Raw genomic sequence first — 24242 nt, forward strand, 5'->3', positions numbered from 1 at the left:
CACACAAATCGGCTTATTATTATAGTTGTTTCACTTGTTTGCCCAAGAAAATTCTCACCGAGTCTCAAGACCTCTTTTTCAGGAGGGTCCTGCCAAGTTTACACAGTCGGGGGGGGAGAGGGGCATGGTTGCTATTGCCGCTGCCGCCATGTGCAATCCCAATTGAGTAATTTAAGCGAGGTGAATTTTCAGTATTGGGATGTTTTGGCCAACGCTTTTTTTTTGTTAGCCATGGGCAGAAACAAGAAAACACGCTAATCTTCCGTGAGGGAACACTTTCCGCGCACCGTTATAACGCGCCTTTTGAGCGGTCGATGACGCACTACTTTCATGAACTGCGCGGGTGAGCGGAGTGATACAGTACGCGGCGGAGTACCCACAGTTATTTATCCCGCCATCTGACTGTGCGAGTTGTACATCGTAGCTCGCCAACCACGTAATTTACGGGGAAATTGTTTTTGCCAAATGTGTTTTTCGCTCAACGAGGCACTTTACAGGAATGCATCCACCACGTTAAACGAGGGCTTATCGCCAGAGGTCGCAACCGGGTACCCGATACCCGTACCCTACCCAATACCCGGCAGGGTACGGGTAGCCATACCCGTTTGCGACCCTGGTGCGGGTAAAGGTAGGCCGTGAGTCACTGGTGAGTAACTGTTTGTCACTCATTTCCCAACGTCTTGTCTCTTCTCACAATTCAAGCTTCTAGAATCAACCCACCCGCGCCTGCAACATGGCCTCATCCCAGAGGTCGCAATCAGGTACCCGATACCCGTACTCTACCCGTACCCAGCCGGCTACGGGTAGTGTACGGGTACGGCCGGGTACGGGTACCCGTACCCGTTTGCGACCCTGGTGCGGCCGGGTACGGGTAAGGAATCAAAACCCGTTTGCGACCTCTGCTTATCGCACACGCGTGTTCTCTCGTGGGCGGTGGTAGTGCAGAGGTTAGACCACTGCGCGTTGAACCCGAGTTCGATTCCCACTCATGACCAATAAGTGGCAAATATTTGAATCGCCCCTGGGCCTCCCCCTAGATCAACTGAGCCTTAAATGAGTAACAGGTACGGTGTGTTAACATCAGCAATGGTGAGATGGAGGCGGCCAGGCATGGTGTTGGCTACCCAGCCCCTCGTGTGCCGTGCCATCCTGACCAGTGCTGTTAGCAAACATCTCTTTCGGCTACACTTGGAACTTGCCGACCATTCCCCTGCTGACGACGGGCTCGCAACCAGCACGCAACCGCCAATTTCGGCCAATCGGCGAGCCCCAGAGTGGCCTGACCGGGCCTCGGCCAATCGGCGACGTCCGTTCGTGAGCGTTGGGGGGCACGTCGATTACATCCGGTGTCTGTCGAGGCTTTGACGTGGAAACGTCTCTTTTTGAATTCTTGGTGTTACTGCTTAACGACCAAATCACTTAACTACCGGTTTCGTGGAACCCAATTGCCGGCGTTAAGAGGGGTTCCACTGTGCGTATCTATAAAGCTTTCGTGACTACAGGGATTCATCTTCTTGGTTCTTTCGGAAATGTCACGTAGAAGGGAAATAACAAAATAATAAAATATATTAAAATTATTCTCACGACGTTTCTTCTCACGACGCTTGCGTTGTGGCCGAAACGTCGTGATAATTATTTTATTATGTTTTAATTTTATTATTTATTATTTCCCTTCTATGTGACTTTACCGAAAGGACCAAGAAGACTATTGGATTTGCTCGTCACTACCTGGGTCTGGATACACAAGCTAGTCTTCAGTTGTTTCACGTGTGAAATGCATCACTGGAACCCACACCTGGTGAGCCGTGTGAAATGGGGGTCACTCACCGACAAGCCTAGGTCAGTGAGCTGCTTCAGGAGACGTGCCAGCATCAGCTCATAACCCTGTAGACATCACCACCACCACCGACAGCATTAGGATCATCACCATTCTCATTGGCGCAACCGCAATCAGCACCAGCGTCAAGCGTTACCACGGCAACCCCCTCTCTGCATATGTAGACTTAAACAAAACAGGCGTGTAATAAAAGCATGAGCATGCGCTCATATTTACGGGAAAATACACGACCCCTACAACTCTTCTCAGGCAGACACCAATGTACAAACAAGCCACTCGGGGGGCACCACACACCACGTAAGCCTCCACATGCACAAACAGGCGTGCACACCCACACACACACACACCCCTCTACAAATACAACTACAACCAAATTACACGGGAAATGTGGAAGGCTCTTGCTTGGCAGGTCACGGGATAGAGACCAGCGGGTGTTGTGGCTCAACTGGGATGCACTGTGCCCCGCTCATTGCTGCGAGCAAAAACTCCTCCATCCGTTATTGTTTGGAGGGCAACGCACACAAACCATAAATACACAGACCCCCCCCACACTGCCGCTTACACCAATACTAATATACCCTCCATTAGTCACTAAGTGACGGTGACGTTACCACGGCGTTTACACGAGGCCAGGTGCACTTTGAGGCCACGTGAAGTGTCGAACGCTCGCCGACAGGAGGCCACGGGAGAGACCCAGGTGCTTCCACCACCACACACACCTTGGGCTGTTGCTGCTGCTGTTGCTGCTGCTGTTGCTGCTGCTGCTGTTGCTGCAGTGGTTTCCTCCACGGATGTCCCCCAGGACTATGCGTCGAGAGGGGCCCCCCATTCCACAGGCTTTCCGAAGCGAGGTCGTCAGCGGGGGGCCCCCCGAGTGTGGTCCAGTCGGGAGAGAACCCATCTGCAGCGGGTAGTCCCCCACTCCAGCCGTCCATTTTGCTCCTGTCTGCACGCAGCGCCGGCCGACACAACACGAACCCACTGAGACCCTCGGAGGTAAAGGCGCAGGCCTGCAACTGGTTTCTTGCGACACTGCTGGCGGAGGGGGCATGCCTACGAGAGCTATCGCACTTTTACATCACCTAGATTGAAAACTAATTTTTTTAGCACTACTTTTTGTGTTTAGTTTGTTGTCCTCCCGCACCTCCGATTACGAGCACATTTGGCTATGGACGGTGCGAAAGAAGTTCAACGTACAGACGTGCGAACGAGCAGCAGCTCGACTCTACACTTCCACACGTTGGCCAAGACGTCTTGAGAAAATGTGGGAGCTCCGCCACTTGGCACCACCGCACGCAACGTGCCGATCAACTAACTGTGACGAATCCATTTACACTCTGGGTGGACAGCAGAGGTCCCAAACGGGTTTTGATTCCTTACCCGTACCCGGCCGCACCAGGGTCACAAATGGGTACTCATACCCGTACCCTACCCGATACCCGGCTACCCGTACCCGGCTGGGTACTGCTGCGCCGCGGGAGAATGAAACGGCTGGGTATGGGTAGGGTACGGGTATCGGGTACCCGATTACGACCTCTGGGATTAAGCCATATTGTAGGCGCGGGTGGGTTGATTCTAGGAACTTGAATTGTGAGAAGAGACAAGACGTTGGGAAATGAGTGACAAACGGTGACTCACCAGTGACTCACGGCCTACCCGTACCCGGCCGCACCAGGGTCACAAATGGGTACCCGTACCTGGCCGGGTACGGGTAGCCGGGTATCGGGTAGGGTACGGGTATCGGGTACCCGGTTGCGACCTCTGGTGGACAGAGGTGGCGGGGAGGGGGGCGGTAGATTTAAGAAACTTGCACCGTCGTTCGAACTGCTGCGCCACGGGAGAATGAAACTAACTGGCGACCTTCGGGTTGCAAGTCCAGTGTGCGAACCGTGACAGCGCGCGGGCAAGCATGTGGGCTTGGGATTGGGGGGGGGGGAGGTTCACGACAGCCGGGTCGGGAACACAGTGGGTTGGACACTGAACTCTTGACCTCTCGCGGAACGATCAAGTCGCCATCGACGCATGCGATGACGTGGACGGCAGCGTGTCTTCGCCGTGTACGTGCCCAACTTGACGTCACATGACCTACACCAAGCACTGCGTGGCCTCGCGAGCCATCTTCAGATACTGCGAGGCCAACGCATCGCGGTTCGTGACCAATGGAAAACCACCGTCACCGCGGGGGGGGCTACGCTGGCTGTGCCGGAGAGTACGTCCTTAAGGAGCCCACTGTCAAATCCACGACACCTAAGGCCTCCATCTAATTACCTTTTAAATATCCCTAGAACAAGGATTGACAGAGGTGACAAGGCCTTTGCTGTAACGTTTTGCAACAACCTTGTGTCCCTCCCCTAACATCGTAAATATTCCTTCAAAACATATCACGAAGCAGAAGATGAGTGCTGCATACAGCAGTCACATTTGCAAATGTGATTTGTAAAATTGCTCCTCGCCTGTGTATCAATAGTTCGGTTAACGGTGCCATCTTATTGAGGGACCACTGCTGTGTTATCTTGGTGTGGTATGGGATTATTCATATTCAGTGACTTGCTTACCATTTTCTCTATCTTTGTACCGCTATCGTTAATTTGTGTGCGTATTAAATTTCGATTTAAAGTTTTCGTGACTGCAGGGATTCATCTTCTTGGTTCTTTCGGTAAAGTCACGTAGAATGGAAATAATAAAATAATGAAAACAAAACATTTTAAATAATTATTTCATTTTATTAATTTATAATGTTTTATTTTTATTATTTTACTATTTCCATTCTCCGTGACTTTACCGAAATAACCAAGAAGATGTGTGTGTATTGTTGGCCGTGGTAACCTGCCGACCCCCTTGCCCATACTGGGGACTTGTGCGAGAAAAAGATCTTCGGAGGCTCATCGAATTCCTCCATCGGTGCAAATAAAGATTCCGATTCGGATGCCGAACTCACCAGTTCTGCTGGAGAAGCGCTCAGCGGCCGGCGTGTTGGCCCAGCCGGACACAGGTCGCCCGGCGTTGGTTGGAAGAACCCCGGGGGGGTCGGGGGCGGGCGGGGGATGCGATGCCGCCCACCCCGGGGCTGCTCCCTCTCCGCCTCGACCCCACAGCGATGTGCCGTCATCGCCGCGGGAGAAGCCTTCGGAAGGCCGCGAACGATCGTACCAGCCTGAGAGAGAGAAGGGAAGAGAGACTGAGGACCAGGTGTCTTGAGGCTCGGCTCCAGGAGACCGGGTCTCAGGATCTTGAGACTCGGGCTCCGAGAGACCAGGTCTCAGGGTCTTGAAACTCGGCTCAAGGAGACCCGGTCCCAGGGTCTTGAGACTCGGCTCAAGGAGACCCGGTCCCAGGGTCTTGAGACTCGGCTCCAGGAGACCGGGTCTCAGGGTCTTGAGACTCGGCTCCAGGAGACCGGGTCTCAGGGCCTTGAGACTCGGCTCCAGGAAACCGGGTCTCAGGGTCTCGAGACTCGGCTCCAGGAGACCGGGTCTCAGGGTCTCGAGACTCGGCTCCAGGAGACCGGGTCTCAGGGTCTTGAGACTCGGCTCCAGGAGACCGGGTCTCAGGGTCTTGACACTCGGCTCCAGGAGACCGGGTCTCAGGGTCTTGACACTCGGCTCCAGGAGACCGGGTCTCAGGGTCTTGACACTCGGCTCCAGGAGACCGGGTCTCAGGGTCTTGACACTCGGCTCCAGGAGACCGGGTCTCAGGGTCTCGAGACTCGGCTCCAGGAGACCGGGTCTCAGGGTCTCGAGACTCGGCTCCAGGAGACCGGGTCTCAGGGTCTTGAGACTCAGCTCCAGGAGACCGGGTCTCAGGGTCTTGAGACTCGGCTCCAGGAGACCGGGTCTCAGCGTCTTGAGACTCGGCTCCAGGAGACCGGGTCTCAGGGTCTTGAGACTCGGCTCCAGGAGACCGGGTCTCAGGGTCTTGAGACTCGGCTCCAGGAGACCGGGTCTCAGCGTCTTAAGACTCGGCTCCAGGAGTCCGGGTTTCAATACGAGTATCATTCACAACACAGAGCGTCTCTCTCACCAGTAGGAGACAATTTCCTCATGGGCGCTGCTCCTCCTTGCATGGGACGCCCGCGGTCCTGCTGCTGCTCGCTCGATGCAGACATCCCTCTCCTCCTGCCGCCGCTCCCAATCTGCCCATACCTTCCCTCTTCCTCCCAGTCTACATCCCACATCCCCATCGTGTCGCTGTTCCGGCCGCCACCTCCCCACCCACCCTCCAAGCCCATCCTCTGCTGCTGTTGCTGCTGCTGCTGATGCTGCTGTTGGTGCTGCTGGTAGGCGGAGGGAGGCCTAGAATCATCCCAGCCTCTCTGCATCGCGCTTGAAGATGAAGACGGCATTGCCGGCGGCGGTGGCGGCATCGCCGGTGTTTGTGCCATTGCCGCAGCTTTGGCAGATGCCGCCTGCTCTTCCCACGTTCCCCAGCGCTCAGTCGAAGCGCCCCCCCAACCTCTGTTTGCGCCACCACTATCGCCACCGCCGCCGCCACCGCCGCCGCCGCCACCCCTTTGCGAGCGGGAGTCATTCCAACCGCCAGCGCTATCCCAAGTTTGCTCAGCGGCCCGTCCGGTCTGCCATTGCCCTGCTCCATGATTCTTCTGCTGCTGCTGCTGCTGTTGTTGTTGCTGCTGCTGTTGCTGCTGTTGTTGTTGTTGCTGTTCAGCCCAGCTCGAATGGGGCTGCAGTCCAAACTTTGACTTTGTTGAGGACGACGATGAAGACGATGCAGTACCAGTACTAGCAGCAGCGGCTGCGGCAGCGGCCGCGATAGCGGGAGCAATGTCCTCCCAGTAGCCCACCGTGAAGCCATCGTCCCAGCCGCACGATGACGGTGACGTCCACTGCCTCGCGTTGGTTCCCTCCCTCCGAGCCGCTTGCTGCTGCTGCTGTTGCTGCTGCTGCGTGGGTGGCGGCGGCGGAGGTGGAGGCTGCGGCCTCGGCGGCGACGCGATAGGCCACGGCGTGTTCTGCTTCACCGGCGTTTGGCCCCAGCCGGCGTTGGAGAGGACGCGGGGGTCGATTTCGCGCCGGTTTTGGGAGGCGGGCGCTTCTCCCGCCGGCGTCTTGATGCACGGATTGGGGGGTCCGTTCCTGCTGCCGGTGCCGCCACCGCCGGTGCCGCCGGTGCTGCTTGCGCCGCTGCTGCTTCGAGCTCCACTGTTGTTACCGTTGCTCACTACGGTCACACCCGCTAACCCTACGATGCTGCTGCTGCAACTGCCGCTTACTGTCATGCCAGCTGCGGCCGACACGCTGCTGCTGCTGTTATTGCTGCTACCTCCACTCGTAGCACTGGCTGTGCCTGCCGCATTATTGCTACTGCTGCTGCTGCTTTTTACTGTGGCACCCGCTGTATTATCGCTGCTACTGCCATTGCCCACCGTAACACCGGTTGCGCCTGACATTTTATTGCTGCTGCTGCTGCTGCCGCCGCCACCGCCGACCGCAGCGGCGCCGGCTGCACCTAGGTTGTTACCGCTGCTGCTGCTACGGTGCTTGCAATCATTACCCCAGCCTCGATCAGGAACGCCCGAGTCTGCTGCATCACCCCATCCTGTCGCCGCCGCCGCTGCTGCTGCGGCGGTAGTAGCGCCGGCACCTTCGGGTTCCGCAGAACCAGACTGCGGCTCCACGCCGCTGGCTTGTGCTTGCTGTTGCTGTTTCCCGGTATGTCGAGCAGATATGGAAGATGCCGTCTTTCCACCCCAGCCATTGTGCCAATGTACGTTGGGGCCCGGCAGTGAAGGCGGAATGGAGGCGTTGCTGCTGCTGCTGCTGCCGCCAGTGCTGTTGTTGTTGTTGCTGCTGCTGCTGTTTGCGCCGGGTGCACGGCAGGGCCAGCTGTTGGTGGTGCTGCTGCTGCTGCTATTGTCCTCAAATGCTGGACCCGAGTTCATGGCAGAGTCTGGAGGAGCTGTGGGTTATGGGAGGGGAGGGGGAGAGGGATGCGCTTTGGTCTAGAGCTGGGCTATTGGATCGAGCAGAAGCTGTGTCTAGGCACACCCCTTGGTAGCAAGTGCAGTCGTGTTTAGATTCATAGCAGTGTGCATCAGAAGTTGTCCTTTGCATTCCCTACCAGTGCTTATATCAGCATCGTTTATTACAAGGTGTGCTTACATCCAGCTTCCAGTTATCCATGACAATCATAGGTTACTCGACCAATCAAATTACACGAAAACAGTTCCAGGGGGAGGGGGTCAAAAGCCTCACCCCCACTATTCGTAAGTGTGCCGCTGGACGGGCGGTGGGGGGACGAGAACTTTTTAGGGGGTTTCCCGCCTTCAAGAGGCAGGGGATGGCCGCCACTTTTCAAGGGGAACAAGTTATCGGCCGCTAAAAAAAGTGGTCGATCAAATATTTATTTTCGTTGTTGACTTAATCTATCCCAGCTCTACTTTTGCTAAAGTTCTCATCGCTGGTTTCAATGGCGAGGTTAGTAATGGCGTGACTAGTAAAGTGGAAGGGGGGGGGGGGTATGGTCATCAGAAGGAGTTTTATAGTTGGTGGATTACCGTTGTGGCTTTTTGTTGTGGCAAGTGTTTGAGAGGCTACCGACTTTACGGGCGAGCGTTAGGATTGGTATTAGGCAAAATGCTACACAGCCGGTGTTAGGAATAGTCTCAGGGATAGAGGTAGTATTTGTATTTATATTAGTGTTAGTAGTAGCGTGTGGCAAGGACAGCATCGGTGTCAGGGTCATGGCCAGTGCTGGTAATGAGACCAGCGTCAGGGACAATGTGAGATAAATAAACTTGGTGACGCTGAATTGGCAGCGGTGCACGATCACAAAAATCTCAACGCATTCATTCATGGCACTGCATTAAAAAGAAAAGTTACATTTAAGGCAACGTTTTAGGCATTGACCCTTCTTCAGAGCACATTGAGCAACCGGAAGGGTAGAGTCAGAGGGATAAGTGTTCGGCTTCATAACCGGGCTCGTGTTACCATGAATATTGACGAGGGTTAGTGTTATGGTTATGTTTATGGTTTGTGTTGGGGCCATTCTGGGTGCTATGGGTAGGAATGTTGCTAAGGACAGCTTTTGCATGGGCTGACGAATATCTGAACCGGTCCCTGGGATTCCCCTTGATCAACTGAAAACGAGCACCTGGCCGCGGGGTGTGTAACCGCTGGAGAGACAAAGACGGCCAGGCGAGTGCCTGGCCACACCGCCCCCCCCCCTCCCTTGCGTTCCGTGCCGGCCTTTGAAGCCGCTCGCTCACGGCGCTTGTCCCAATTCTGCTAAAGGCTACGTGGGGGATCTTAGCCGTCGTGTGTGTGCGTGTGCGCGTGTGCGCGTGTGCGTGCGAAGTCAGTTTTGACGCCACGGGTTCATACCTCCTGTGGCGCTGGAAGACGAGTCTTGGGTCGAAGCCTTCGGGGAGTTTGACGTCGGCCCACTGTGCGTACCAATGGAAGCCCCGGTCTGCAAGCCACAGAGTTATTAGCGGTAACTTTTTTTTACTTTACTACCAAGCTCATTTAACCGAGGAAAGCCTCACCGCACAATGTTTCTTATATAATTTTTTGGTATATTTTTCAGCATTTCGATGTTTGGTCAGTATCAGTTACATTACGCGCTTTGTTTTAGCTTTCGGAGGAAACCCATGTAGATACGGAGGGGGTAAAAACATACAAACTCACGGCGCTGCCATTATGAACCCATGAGATACCCAGACCCCAAGGCCTGAGAACGGGCCCCTCAGTGGCGCTGGCTCACCGTCTCGCGACACCGCCGCTAGATGAGCCCCCCCCCCCCTACCTGTCCAGACTTGGGCAGCTTCTTGGGCTCCTGTTGGCGGAATCGAGGGGGAACTTCTCTCAGCTGGAATCGAGCTGCGCACGCGGCAAGCGAAGGGCTGGCTGCTGCAAGTACGCCCTGCTGCTGCTGCTGCTGTTGGTTCAGCTGCTGCTGCTGTTGGTTCTGCTGCGGCGGCGGCTGCTGCTGTTGTTGAGAGCAGTGTCGACCGACAGGCTTTGCTGCGTCTGATGGGAAGGGCAGGTTGAAGGGGGGGGGGGGGGGCCACGGTGTGACGTCATTAAAAAAACCCTCACGTTTATAACGACAACCGATAAACCGATTGGCATTTTTATTATCGGTTGCGCAAGCCAGGAACTGGTCAACGTTTCCGTGGAAAGTCAGTCACGCGTGCACCCATTGGGCGCAGGTGAGCATACAAACTGCACGGTGGCCTAAATACGTTTGTCCTAATTTCTGTTCAAACGTAAAGGTGCAACCTTGCAAGTCTCTCTCCCCGTGATCGCGTGGATTTTTCTCCGGTTTCTCCCTCCACATTCAGAAACATGCGCTTAAGATTATTTTGACTGCTACAAATGTCCACACGACAGGCCACTTCGTTGGGCTATAATTTGTGGCCAGGTCGCTTCTGAAAGAGAGCTAGGTAGCTCAATTGGCCTTACCTGGTGAAATAAAAAAAAGTTTAATTTACTTTATCTTGCTTACACAATTCAGATCCTTCACTAGAAGGGAGCTGTCGTGGGTATTTGGTCTACTCTTCCACGCTGGCCAGAGGTCTTCGAAGAGGCGGGTGTACCACACACAGACCCTGCCGATTAACTCATTAAACTGTGGTGCACACATTTACAGATAGTCCCCGAGTTACGATGGTCTGCTTACGATATTTCGATCTTACGATGGCGATACGACAAAATTGTAACATATTTTGAATTTCGCGCGGCAGGCAAACGCAGCAGCGAACGATACGTTCAATGCATGTATGATACGTAGCTTTAGCGATTTCATTTTAGGGTTACCACGATACGTTCAATGAATTTTCAAAGTTTTTATAGCAGAGAGGATTGTTTCCTGAAAAAAACTTTCTATTAAATTGCAGTTCATATAGGTAGGCTAAGAATTTACCTTGTTTTTGTTACTTTACATTTGACTGTGCAATGCAGTATTGTAATTAATAAGTACACACAGTATATAGTTTATACAGTACGGTACTGTAAATTGCTCTGTTCTGCTAAATTATCACCGTTCTTTAAGACTCCTGGGTAGACTAGGCCATCTTCAACTTACGATATTTTTGACTTACGATGGGGTCGTCGTAACGCATCTCCATCGTAAGTAGTTGACTACCTGTACACTGCTGACTGGAGAGTGGCTGGAAGATTAGAGAAACTTGCACCATAATTTCAACCGCCGGACCGTGTGCGAACCATTACAACACATACCTATGGGACCTTTTGTGACACTATCCAAAATTAAGAAAAACAAGAATAGGTTCTACCCTTTCTGGAAATCAAACAGCGGGTGTTAAGACGTTCAAACACCAAACAGACTCTTAGGTTTTTGCGGTAAAGTAACATAGGCAAAAAATTATAAATAAATATCGTGTAGATGTGGTGATAGAAATAAAAGAATAATAAATATTTTTAATCTTTATTTTATTTATAGAATAATTTGTACGAGCTATTTTATTATTTATTTATTCTTTTCCTACGTGTCTTTACCGAAAAAACCTAAGAGTATGTCTTTTATAGTTTCAAAGATAACGCATATATCATCAGAGCATGTCTGTTTGCATGTTTTATCCACAAGTGTGTGTGATTAATGCAGACTTGCTGCCCTGCAAAAGGTGTCTGAACATCATCACATCTTTTGCTAAAGCAAAAAACCTATTATTGCACTGGTCAACAAAATTTTTTTTTTCTGGCCTGGACTTTTGCAGCTGTTCTAGACTAATTTCAGGGTGCTGATTCCAAATCTGATCTCAGATTTGCTCTATCACATCTCATTTTTATGCTATCGGCATACCCCATTTTCATTGATTTTACCCGAAATTAACTCTGTCACTTACGATTGCAAGTTGTTGCGAGTCAGTGACTGCTTTAGTGTTAAATATGGTGCTGTATTTTTAGGATAGTGTGTTTATAATATCATTTTATGTAGATATCCACATTTATTTAGTATTTTTCTTCTGCAGTTTTTATTGAAAATGCAATATTTGATCTCAAAAACCTGATGTGATAGACAAAAACTGATGCCAGATTTGGAATCAGCACCCCAAAATTACCTTACAACCGTTGGAATACCTTATGCCAGAAAAAGTGTGTTGACCAGCGTTATTTTTTTTCAGCATCATAACACAACAGCTCCCTTCGTTTCTCAGTTAAGAAGGGTCTCACGTTGTGCTTATTGATCTAGACCAGGGGTCGGCAACCAAAATAACAAGAAGAGCCATTTCTTTCCAATTCGATACAAAATTCAGTATTTCAAGAGCCGCAATGCATCTGAGCACATACTGTACATACGTACATATCGTCAAGAAGCAGCCCGTAAAGAGCCGCATGCGGCTCCGGAGCCGTAGGTTGCCGACCCCTGATCTAGACAATGCTATGCGTGGCAAATCGGTAACCGGAATGTCAGTGGGGTTTTTTTTCTTATTCGGTTACTGGAAGTACTAGAAAATAATTTTCACCCTGCATGGGATGGGTGTGTGTCGACTGTCTACTGTACAAACCATAGCAACGTTGAATTACAAATGCTATTTTCAGCAGAGACAATTACTTTCTCACTCGTGGAATTAATTCAAAATCCCTAGGTCCCACTCGGCCGGAAAAAGTCGCAGTAACATCTTACCTTTCGGCTTTACCTCGGACGCCTGTAAAGAAAGAACGTGAACACATATCAATACAGGTATGAACGAAGATCGCGTTCAAACCGACTCATCTAAACACACACTACACACGCAACGGACACAAGACTTCCAGATCTTGAGACTCGGCTCCTGGAGATCGGGTCTCAGGATCAGTGTCCTCAGAATAGGCTAATAACACAATCTTACCCAGTGCCCCAACTGGACATCTATGAAAATAGCTTAATATCTCATCGGATTCCTTCAGTATATGTATTCCGATTCTGAAGAAAAATTCTTATTCTGACTATTCACGTGAATGGACCAAAAGAGTTCAAACAACACAAAGAAGAAAAAAAAATAGAAACTAGACACTATGAGATCTCTTTTACCAGTGGCAAAATATAGTAGTAGGTTTTTACCCTTTTAAACTGGTACAAAACTGACACCTTTATTCAAGGCATCATGTTTGCAATAACCACAACACAAGTAGTCAAAAAAGCAAACAAAAAGAAGCAACTCTGATGAGTTGTCCGCCTTCTGGTGTCATCTGGTCCAAGACCAATGGGGACTAGGCTCTAAAGAAAGCCGTCTCGGGTGTGGACCAATCAACTTCAAGGACAGTGCATATCATTATCATTATCAGAGTTGCTTTTTGTTTGCTTTTTTGACTACTTGTGTTGTGGTTATTGCAAACATGACGCCCTGAATAAAGGTGTCAGTTTTGTACCAGTTTAAAAGGGTAAAAACCTACTACTAGAAACTAGACAATCAAACAGTAAGGTTTGTCGCACAAACAAAACATGCCAATTTGTTATTAGTTGAGCGCACCGGTGTGTTTGAGAGTAAATTCACAAAAAATTGTATCTTGAGTACTCGAATTTTAAATGTTGATGGTTTACTCTCCAACACACCGGTGTACTAATTGGCTGCGTCGGGTGGTGGCGGGTTTAACGACACATTTATATTTGTGCGATCTAACAAAAACACCTCTATTATTAATAATATTGGTCGCGAAAAGCTACTGCGTGTTAAACTAGACAATCAAAATGTACGAGATTCTTTAAAATAACCGCCACACAAAAGCTTTACTTTTTTTAATCCTTTATATTAAGTTCACTTGCTTGCTTAGGACCGTGCAAATCTTTCGCTCGTTTTTTAACCCACTTCCCGTGATCCAATCGAGCTGACATTTTCCACACAGACTCGTTGTGCGTGACAATAAATTTTCGTGAAATTTTTTTTCCAAAATTTTACACTGTTTAGGGAAAACAAATTTAATATTTAATTACCAATTGCTTAATACTGGCAGACAATCATCTAACCCATAGATTGCAGCGATCTCAAGCCAGAGGACGAGAGAACTCTAGCCGCCACGCATATAAAGGATTTAGAGTGAAAAACTTTGTTTTTATGGGTTTACTTGTTAAATCCTTTATATTAAGTTCACTTGCTTGCTTGCTTAGGACCGTGCAAATCTTTCGGTCGTTTTTTAACCCACTTCCCGTGATCCAATCGAGCTGACATTTTGCACACATGCTCGTTGTGCGTGACAATTAATGTTCGTGAAATTTTTTCCCCAAAATTTTACACTTTTTAGGACAAAAATATGATATGTAATTACCAATTGCTTAATGCTGCCATGCAATCATCTGACCCATAGGTGGCAGCCATCTCAAGCCAGAGGACGAGAGGACTCTAGCCGCCACGCATATAAAGGATTTATAGTGAAAAACTTTGTTTTTACGGGTTATACTTGTTTATCTTCAAGAGACCAGGGGGGGGGGGGGGGGGGGTTGTGGTTTAGTTTGCTTGCAGAGGCCATGTCTCTCTCGCACCTTTTTCACGGAAGAATCTCTTTTTTTCTTATCATCCCTCTTCTTGCGCTTCTCTTCCATCAATGTGTCGGCCTCCGAGGTCTTGTTTTGCACCTCCCTATCCCTGCCACAAGAGACACCACCTCGACTCAACAACCTCGCCTGCCGGGGCGTGGGGGGGGGCGCTCGGGATATATTCTCAATACTCCCTTTATCCACTGTAATATCCGAGCTAAGGCCAGCGCCCTCACACGGTGGTTGCCTACTGGTTGTTAACAAGTGCCGAGCCGGAACAAAACAATGTTATGCCGGCCTCGCCAAGCCCAGCGATCTTGGACTCCCCAGTGCTGATGTTAAACACACCGCAGCAGATACTCGGCTACGGTTGACAACCTAGGATAGGGCACAGAACCTGTGTTCCGATATTCGGCAAACAAAAGTTGGCTGCGAGCGTGAGGCAAACTCGAGGTGCCAGGTTCACTCATCACTGCACCAACAGCACCACCCACAGACCACTGCGCCTAACGCTTTCCACACACACACACAAACTCATGCTCACGTTGCAATGTTTGTGTAATGCTGGGTGGTTTCAGTACAGTTTCAACCGGTCAACATTTTTTTTTTTAAACCGGACTTCTGGAATTTGTGAAGTGACTACTTTCATTTTTGGGAAACGGTCATCAAGAGCAACCGATGCCCTGTGGCAAATAATGTAACCGCATTTCAATGGCCGTGTTCAACGTTGCGTGAAAAAACTATAAACGTGGCCTGGTGGCTCCGAGGTTTAATAATGCCCATGTTAGACACACTAAGCGCCAGCAGAACTACAAAGGCACAAAATGAACGTCCAATATCCGACCGTCACATAACCACCCTCACCAGTTAACCCACACCCCAGTTGAGTATTTGTGCACGGTGGAACCTTGTTTTCGATACCCATTCACAAATGCGACCTTTTCACATGCAGTAATATATTCTTAATCTTGCGTAGGAATCTCTCTCTCCTCTATGTCCCAGCCTCCGCCCATCATTCATCTCCAAACGCCACATGCTCCAAAATGCGCAGCTATAACCAGACCCCCCTTCACCATATCATCCCAAGACTCCAATTCATCCACTGGCTCCTAATCAAATCCTGCATCAATTTCTAGATCTCACTCCTTGTCAAGAGCCCCGACAGACAGTCCCTGATAACCTCTACCCCCATCATACTTGTTCCCCTCCACGCACTCTCCTACCTTTCATTTCACTCTACTCCTCTGCGCACTCTCCTTACCTCTCCACTGTCATCTCACTCAACTCCCGTCCGTGCACTCTTCCCCCCTTCATTACTCTCCAACCTCTCTCATTTCACACTACCTTCTCCACACACTCTCCTACCACTCACGCCTCATCTCACTCCTCTCCATGCACTCTGCTTCAATAAAAGTTTCATGTAGAAGCCCCAGGTTAACCTTCGCTTCTTGGCAGGTCACTCCTTCTCCTCTGCTGCCCCCACAGCCTGTAACTCACCCCAGCCATCGGTGCTCTCAATTCCCTACCCCAGTTTAAATCCAGGCTCAATAAAGGCCATTTCTGTGGTCCTGCTGTCACTGCCCCTATAAAATAAAATACGACCAGCGTTTCTGCACAACGCATTTGCTCTGCGGGCACGTTTGGATACTATGTAAACCCACGTTGTGTTGCGCTGTTATGAAACTCTTGATAAAGAGACGCACAGCCCCAGGGCTTGAACCCACGATCTCAGCGGTGTTATCGCTCATTACGTATCCCAGGCCATATAATTCTACACAAAATTACCGTTTGCATTACTTATGAAACCCAAGACGCAACACTCCCCTCACTTAACCCCATTGACAATCCAGAGCCAACAGTGGAAATTCCACGTTATAACGGCAGGTCCAATTTGCACAAAATGTCTGAGTTGATGCTCATATTTAACGATTAACAGGATTGTCTAAGTACGGTATGAAAGAAAGTTAAACAAACATACAACACTATTGCTCAAGTGAAAAAGCGCCCTCTAATATCACAATGATGTTACGTAAGCTGTCAGTGTTTGGGATGCAATGGTTAGTGGGTCATACAGAGCTCCATTCGATTTAAAGCTTTCGTGACTGCAGGGATTCATCTTCTTGGTTCTTTCGGTAAAGTCACGTAGAAGGGAAATAAAAAAAGAATAAAAATAAAACATAAGAAATTTTTATTATTATTATTTTATTATGTTTTATTTTTATTATTTTATTATTTCCCTTCTACGTGACTTTACCGAAAGAATCAAGAAGAAAAAAAGACAGTAGTTATATAGCAAGCGTGTTCATAAACCCACCTGTGCGGACTTTCTGAGTGCGATCGCCTGCTTACGCATGATGGGTTTTCTCCGGGTGCTATAGTTTCCTCCGGCAACCAAGCAAAACACTCGTCATTTTTTTTAAGCGATTGCTCCAACTTCCCAATGTAGCAGGACCCTCCCAAACACGAGCCAGTGGGAACTGTCCTGACATTATTACAGTGGGTCCCCAAAATAACAGGCGGGGTGACTTGGTATATCCATTATCACAACCAAAACCCTGTTATTTCAACGAAGACCAGCTTGTAATATTTATGTCGTTCTTTATATAATAAAACAAATTATACTAAAAGCAATATGAAACGTTAAAAGTACGCCACTGAAAAGCAGAGGCTAATTCTGGTTCGTACAATACAAAGTAATATTAGAGGGCCTCCAAAAAATAAAAGCCCCTTAAAATGCATAGAACCTTATATATATTTTTTTATTACTGAAAAATGAAATCCATATAAAGACCTTACTCTGTATGTCTCAAAAAGCTATAGGGTACTTCCCGACAAGGTAGAAAGCTGAAATTTGCTACATAGGTAGCTTTAGGACAAAACAACAGGACATCTGAAAATCCAAGATTTTTCATTTTAAGGACCCCACATTTCCATTTTTAAGTGCCCCATAAACATGTTTGTGCCGTGTCATTCAAAAACCGTTCAAAACACTGCCATTTTTTTTGATAGAGTGTTAAACAGCAAGTAAGATTAAAGCGAGAACCATCGTTCTATCTTTTGTTTTTGAGATATTTCGGATTCAAGCGGTTTTGAACGAAAAAATACACATTTTATGATGTTCAAATCTGAATAATTCTAAAACGGTAAAAGATTAGAGAGCTTCCCCTCAGAGTATTAAGTTCATACATTTCTGGGGTTTTTCTAATAAAAAAGAACAATCTTTGAATTGAGCAGTTTCTGATGAGTACATCTTTAAATATCAAGTTATCAAAAAAATTTGTTTTTTGCGGAAAAAACACAAATTGTTGGAGTAGTTGTTAATGTCTGATCGTAGATAAAAAATTGTAACAAATCATATCAAGTTAATTTTTACATTTGTCGAAAACGTTTGCCTGGCGAAGACAGGCCCTATAATTAACTAGTCCGTAGTAAATTCAGTCCATCAGCCTATGAACAACATTCTGAACAAATCTTTTCGGAAGCAAAAATTTCTCGACAAGTTTCACCTTTTTCTGTCTCATCGGCATGGCTGCTGCCTGTTAAGACGGATGACCGCCGGGTTGCTTCGTGTTACAGTCAGGAGAGCAAATCCTCTAACAGTGCTGTCGCATGCGTTTTTTTTATCCGAGTGTCATTTCACCTCAATTAAAACTTCATTGCTGCATTAAGTGGCATTACAAACATTAATATTAATGACGACACAAACTTGCGGTAAGATCAGAACGTTCAAATCGGTAAGATCAGAACGTTCAAATCTAAAACTAGGCATGCACACGTACTAGGCCGTTTTATTTTTTGGTTCTTTCGGTAAAGTCACGTATAAAGATAAAATAATAAAATAAATTAAATACTTTTTTATTTTATCTTTATACGCGACTTTACCGAAAGAACCAAAGAATAATTCCTGCAGTCACGAAAGCTCCAAATTAAGTTTTTAGGCCCTGTTTGTCAATCCACTACTGGATGCCCCCCCCCCACTCCATACATCGAGTGGCGGGGTCGTTTTACCGGACTGGTCAGCACAGGTTTAAGGTGGGAAACCATAGACTATGGAGCATAGTACTGTACAACTACATATGTCGTGGCACTGCCCTCTGCTGACAAAGGTATTATTTCTTCGAATCGAAATTTTTACCTTAATGGAAATTAATCACACTGTTTGCAAGAGACTAAATATGTACTGCTGTATAAAGTGGCATTTTATGGAGTGGTCAATCCGCCATTGGATGACGAGCCCATCAATGACAAAATTGCATTTAATAAAAATATGCACATTAAAATAAACTTCTATTTCGCTAGATTAGGATTAACCTATACACAGTGAACACCGTTAAAGGCGTCACGTAAAAAAATGCCTTTGATCCATTGTAATTAACCTATGTTTATACTCGCATATTAATTAATAATTTAAAACACGCAAAGCTCTTTAGCAAACGACCGCTGGAGGAGGGTCCTCCTCAATCTATGTACTGACCGTGAGATTAATCTCCTTGGTTCTTTCGGTAAAGTCACGTAGAAGGGAAATAATAAAATAATAAAAATTAAACGTAATAAAATTTCGATTTAAAGCTTTCGTGACTGCAGGGATTCATCATCTTGGTTCTTTCTGTAAAGTCACGTAGAAGGGAAACAATAAAATAATAAAAATAAAACATCATAAAATACAATTCTCACGACGTTTCGGCCACAACGCAAGCAGCCGTCCTCAGGTGAAGAACAGGTCTTCCCCCTCCCCCAACCCAGCTTAAATAGACGCTCCAAGCCTTGTGGTGTTCATTCAGACACTGTCTTTCCGACAGCCCTGTTCTTCACCTGAGGACGGCTGCTTGCGTTGTGGCCGAAACGTCGTGAGAATTGTATTTTATGTTTTATTTTTATTATTTCCCCTCTACGTGACTTTACCGAAAGAACCAAGAAGATTAATCCCTGCAGTCACGAAAGCTTTAAATCGTGGGATTAACTATGACCACAAAACTATTTTGTTTTTAAACTAGATTTTTCTCGACCAGGTAAGGGCCACTCGAGCTACATAGTTATATTTCGGACGCGACACGGCCACAAATGATAGCGTGGAAATTCATAGCAGTAAAAAAAAATACTCTTAAACGCACGTTTCTAAATGTGGCGGGGAAATACCCCGAGGACCCGGAGAAAAATCCACGCAACCACGGGGAGAGGGACGACATGCAACCTCCAAACATACAGCAGGCGTCGGGGGGTCGAACCCACGATCTCTTGCGTACCTGGCGAGGTAGTTAACATCTCGCCATGGTTGGTCATTGTAGGAGAGTCAAGGGCGAATGGACCCAGGACCGATTCACATAATACTCTTCGCCAATGCAGGCCGTGAGCGGGAAATCGACCTCGGAACACCGCGTTCATATCGCAGTTATCTAACGACTGCACTACCGCTCCACCCCAACGTAGAAGCTAAACATTACTGAATCTTAACCTCGCACTCAAACCACATACTGTATCGTGCATTGACATTAAACGTAAAACATTATTTGCTATAGTTATTGTTAGACGGTGTGGAACGCATTACAATGATGTACCTTTTAACCCGGTAATATACCTTGTAACAAGCAGAATTTCTTTGCATCATCATCAACCATGGCAAATCCACGGCCGAATGATGAAGGCCTCGCCAATGCGGCATAACAATCCACCTATAAACCCCTGCACACGGACCGATTTTATTTGCTCCATCTCCCCGGTGAATGTCGTCTGGTAAGGCGTTACATTCCCAATTAAACATCCCTTTTAAAATCACAAGCGTGCCTATATTACCACTTACGACATTGAAAGTAAAACCAAAAAAACTAAAATCCCTAAATGCAATAAATGTAAAACAAAAACGGATCGGCAGTAGATTTTTTTTCCAGCAGTTTTTTTTGTTGTTAGTCGATCCAGGGCCTCGTCATGCGACCGTGGAATTGTCGAGCATCGCAACAATCGACAAAGGGGCTCTCTCTATCTCCCTCTAGCGGGAGGCCCCTTACGCGTTTTTTTTACACCTTTTCCGATATAAATCTGGCGACTCAAAGTGGGAATTTATTTATCGAACGCGATGGCCGAGGAAAACTCACAAAGTGGTGGTGTGGGAGACGGTGAAACTGGTGTGGTGAGAGGGGGGTGTGAGTGGGCTATTGCAGGGCTGAACCTTTATCGGGCCCCTCCGATCTGTGGGTTTCCCACCCACCCACCCACCCCCCTCTACGTTTAGGTTATTTACATTATTTTTCTGCTTTAAAATGGCTCAATGATGATGAGGGGGGGGGTGTGAGTGGGCTATTGCAGGGCTGAACCTTTATCAGGCCCCTCCGATTTGTGAGTTTCCCACCCACCCACCTCCACGTTTAGGTTATTTTTCTGCTTTAAAATGGTTCAATGATGGTGAGGGGGGGGGGTGAGCTATTGCAGGGCTGAACCTTTATCAGGCCCCTCCGATTTGTGAGTTTCCCACCCACCCACCCCCCTCCACGTTTAGGAACACGCGTTTAGGTTATTTAGATTATTTTGATGCTTTAAAATGGTTCAATGATGATGAGGGGGGGGGGGGTGAGATATTGCAGGGCTGAACCTTTATCGGGCCCCTCCGAATTGTGGGTTTCCCACCCACCCACCCCCCTCCACGTTTAGGAACACGCGTTTGGGTTATTTAGATTATTTTTATGCTTTAAAATGGCTCAATGATGGACCACTTTGCCGAGCAATAATTTGTGGCCAGATCGATTTTGTAAAAAAAAATAAGTTAATACCTCAGTGGGCTTTGTCTGGTTTCGTGTTTGTATTTATTTCGGTGATTTTATTTAACATTTCTTTACCTTGCACTCCCATCGTGTTGTGACCAAAAATATCTTTACAACAGATCATCAGATTCCTCCGATTAAAATAAAATCGATATCAGGATTAATTCCAATTATCTAACACCGCCGATCAGAACGCAATAAACACGGGAGCTGCAACAAAAACACCGCTCTCCATTCAAAAAAAATATGGAACAACCACGCAACACCACCAACACCAATAACCACAACGCATCTTGCAACAAAAAAAAACCCTTCAAGCAAAACAAAAAAAAACATTTTAAATCGTCAAACTTGCTCGTAAAAAAACAAATGCTGCGTCTGGCCAGTCACAAAAACAAACATCCCCCCCCCCTCATTAATTCTAGATTTGAAGCTATCGTGACTGCAAGCAATCACATTCTTAGGTGTTTTCCGTAAAGTCACCGTGTAGCTAAAACATCAAAATTAATGAAAATAAAATAAAAATCACGACGTTTCGGAGGCAACACAAGTCACCACCACCAGCCCTCAGCACAACAAAGTAGTGGAAACCTTTAAGTGTGCGCCACAAGATCTCTTCCCACCCCCCCCACACACACACGCGTTTCCTTCCCCTCCCCCAAACACAGCGCGGGCTTCACTACCACCACCACCACCATTAACAAACATCGGGGAAGGTGAGGAGGAGGGTGCTAGTGATGATGGTGGTGGTGATGGTGGTGGGGGTTGCCGATGCGTTTACCTCATGGGAATAAGGTGCCGCGGTTCCTCCGCCTGGCTCCCGCTGCTACTGCTGCTGCTGTTGCTGTTGGCGGCGCTGCAAAACGCCTGGGGCGTTCGTCGGCGACGTGGTTTGCTGCTGGAGTCGAGACGAGGAGATCAGTGGAGGCGAGATACGAAACCATCGCGGCAACGCTTCGTCTCCATCTTGGCTTCAACTGCCTCTGCTGTGTGGTGAGGGGGGCGGGGCGGGTGGACGTGACGTCATGAGGGGGATCTGAAATAGGTTTTTTTTTAAATACAAATGTGTTTTAGATTGAGGTGAATTTATTCTTTACCGTGTGCCCGTAGAGTCGTTTTTTTTAATGTAAGTGAGTGTTTATTTGTTTTAAATGAGAGCGGGTGCGATGACGCCATTTCCGTTTTGACGATTCGATTGTCTTTGCTGGGGACGGATGTGACGACAGAGACGTGGGGTGGTGGGTGGGGGCTTTTATTTATTTGTTAAAGAATTATTGTCTTACATTTTAGAGATATTTAGACGCGGCTGCGTCGATTTTAAGTCTCAAATAGAACTGGTGAACATAATGTTTGTTATAAATATAAGTTAAAAGCGATGTGAAAAAGGTCATTTCCGTTACGTTTTGAACGATTTCAAATTTCTCTTGTGGGAACGGATGTGACGTCACGAACGTGTATGAGGGAGGGGGGCTTTTATTTATCTTGTTAAATCATTTATTAAATGATTACACTATCAAGATTTCCAGAATCGGCCGCGTTACTTTAAAATAGCAATTATAAATGTTAAAGATAAAAAATAAAAATCTAAATATAATTTGGAAGCGATATGAGATGAGGTCACTTCCGGGACGACTTAACGATTACATTTATCTCTGGCGGGGACGGATGTGACGTCACAGTCGTGGGGAGCTTTAATTTATTTCGTTAAAACAAATAAAAATTTGACGCGGCTTTTAAGTTACAAAAAAATACTTCTATTATAAACATTGAAGAGATGTTCATTGTAAATACAATTTAGAAGCGACTGTATTGATTCGGCCTTTCGAGACTGGTTGGGACAGACCCAGCAGGTGCCATGGGTCGACTGAATGAGATGCCTGGTAGATGCACCACCAGCTGTACCCCCTACTGTGCCAGGCTAGGTGCATGAGGTCACGGGATAGACCCTGCAGGTGCCACGGGTTGGCTGAGATGACCGGTAGATGCACCACCAGCTGTACCCCCTACTGTGCCAGGCTAGGTGCATGAGGTCACGGGACAGACCCAGCAGGTGCCATGGGTTGGCTGACTGAGATGACCGGTAGATGCACCACCAGCTGTACCCCCTACTGTGCCAGGCTAGGTGCAGGAGGAGGTCACGGGACAGACCCAGCAGGTGCCATGGGTTGGCTGACTGAGATGACCGGTAGATGCACCACCAGCTGTACCCCCCTACTGTGCCAGGCTAGGTGCAGGAGGTCACGGGACAGACCCATGCAGGTGCCACGGGTTGGCTGAGATGACCGGTAGATGCACCACCAGCTGTACCCCCCTACTGTGCCAGGCTAGGTGCATGAGGTCACGGGACAGACCCAGCAGGTGCCATGGGTTGGCTGATTGAGATGACTGGTAGATGCACCACCAGCTGTACCCCCTACTGTGCCAGGCTAGGTGCAGGAGGAGGTCACGGGACAGACCCTGCAGGTGCCATGGGTTGGCTGACTGAGATGCCTGGTAGATGCACCACCAGCTGTACCCTCTACTGTGCCAGACTAGGTGCATGAGGTCACGGGACAGACCCTTGCAGGTGCCATGGGTTGGCTGAATGAGATGACCGGTAGATGCACCACCAACTGTTCCCCCCTGCTGTGCCAGGCTAGGTGCAGGAGGAGGTCACGGGACAGACCCTGCAGGTGCCATGGGTTGGCTGACTGAGATGACCGGTAGATGCACCACCAGCTGTACCCCCCTACTGTGCCAGGCTAGGTGCATGAGGTCACGGGACAGACCCAGCAGGTGCCATGGGTTGGCTGACTGAGATGACCGGTAGATGCACCACCAGCTGTACCTCCTACTGTGCCAGGCTAGGTGCAGGAGGAGGTCACGGGACAGACCCAGCAGGTGCCACGGGTTGGCTGACTGAGATGACCGGTAGATGCACCACCAGCTGTACCCACTACTGTGCCAGGCTAGGTGCAGGATGAGGTCACGGGACAGACCCAGCAGGTGCCATGGGTTGGCTGACTGAGATGACCGGTAGATGCACCACCAGCTGTACCCCCCTGCTGTGCCAGGCTAGGTGCACGAGGAGGTCACGGGACAGACCCAGCAGGTGCCATGGGTTGGCTGAATGAGATGACCGGTAGATGCACCACCAGCTGTACCCCCCCTACTGTGCCAGGCTAGGTGCAAGAGGAGGTCACGGTACAGACCCAGCAGGTGCCACGGATTGGCTGAGA

At 48.4% G+C, this 24242-nt stretch overlaps 1 protein-coding gene across 4 annotated transcripts in view; it reads right to left on the bottom strand.

The window, feature by feature from the left end:
* The window catches only part of LOC133358655 (trinucleotide repeat-containing gene 6C protein-like), a 55142-nt gene extending 33128 nt beyond the window's left edge, over positions 1 to 22014 (bottom strand). For 3 of the 4 annotated variants that reach the window (XM_061577060.1, XM_061577061.1, XM_061577058.1), the window contains exons 1-9: positions 21806 to 22014; positions 14279 to 14381; positions 12446 to 12467; positions 9602 to 9825; positions 9178 to 9265; positions 5858 to 7753; positions 4776 to 4991; positions 2557 to 2783; positions 1828 to 1884 (exon numbers count right to left, since the gene is read on the bottom strand). In XM_061577060.1, coding sequence (XP_061433044.1) covers positions 1828 to 1884; positions 2557 to 2783; positions 4776 to 4991; positions 5858 to 7753; positions 9178 to 9265; positions 9602 to 9825; positions 12446 to 12467; positions 14279 to 14381; positions 21806 to 21810 — 2838 coding nt within the window. In that variant the 5' untranslated portion in view covers positions 21811 to 22014. The remainder of the gene's footprint in view (positions 1 to 1827; positions 1885 to 2556; positions 2784 to 4775; positions 4992 to 5857; positions 7754 to 9177; positions 9266 to 9601; positions 9826 to 12445; positions 12468 to 14278; positions 14382 to 21805) is intronic. The other variant, XM_061577059.1, reaches the window with a different exon arrangement.
* Between the last annotated feature and the right edge of the window lie 2228 nt (positions 22015 to 24242).

The sequence above is a fragment of the Lethenteron reissneri genome, chromosome 63, assembly GCF_015708825.2.
Source record: "Lethenteron reissneri isolate LAM-NWPU_2019-01 chromosome 63, ASM1570882v1, whole genome shotgun sequence".
Classification (NCBI taxonomy): domain Eukaryota; kingdom Metazoa; phylum Chordata; class Hyperoartia; order Petromyzontiformes; family Petromyzontidae; genus Lethenteron; species Lethenteron reissneri.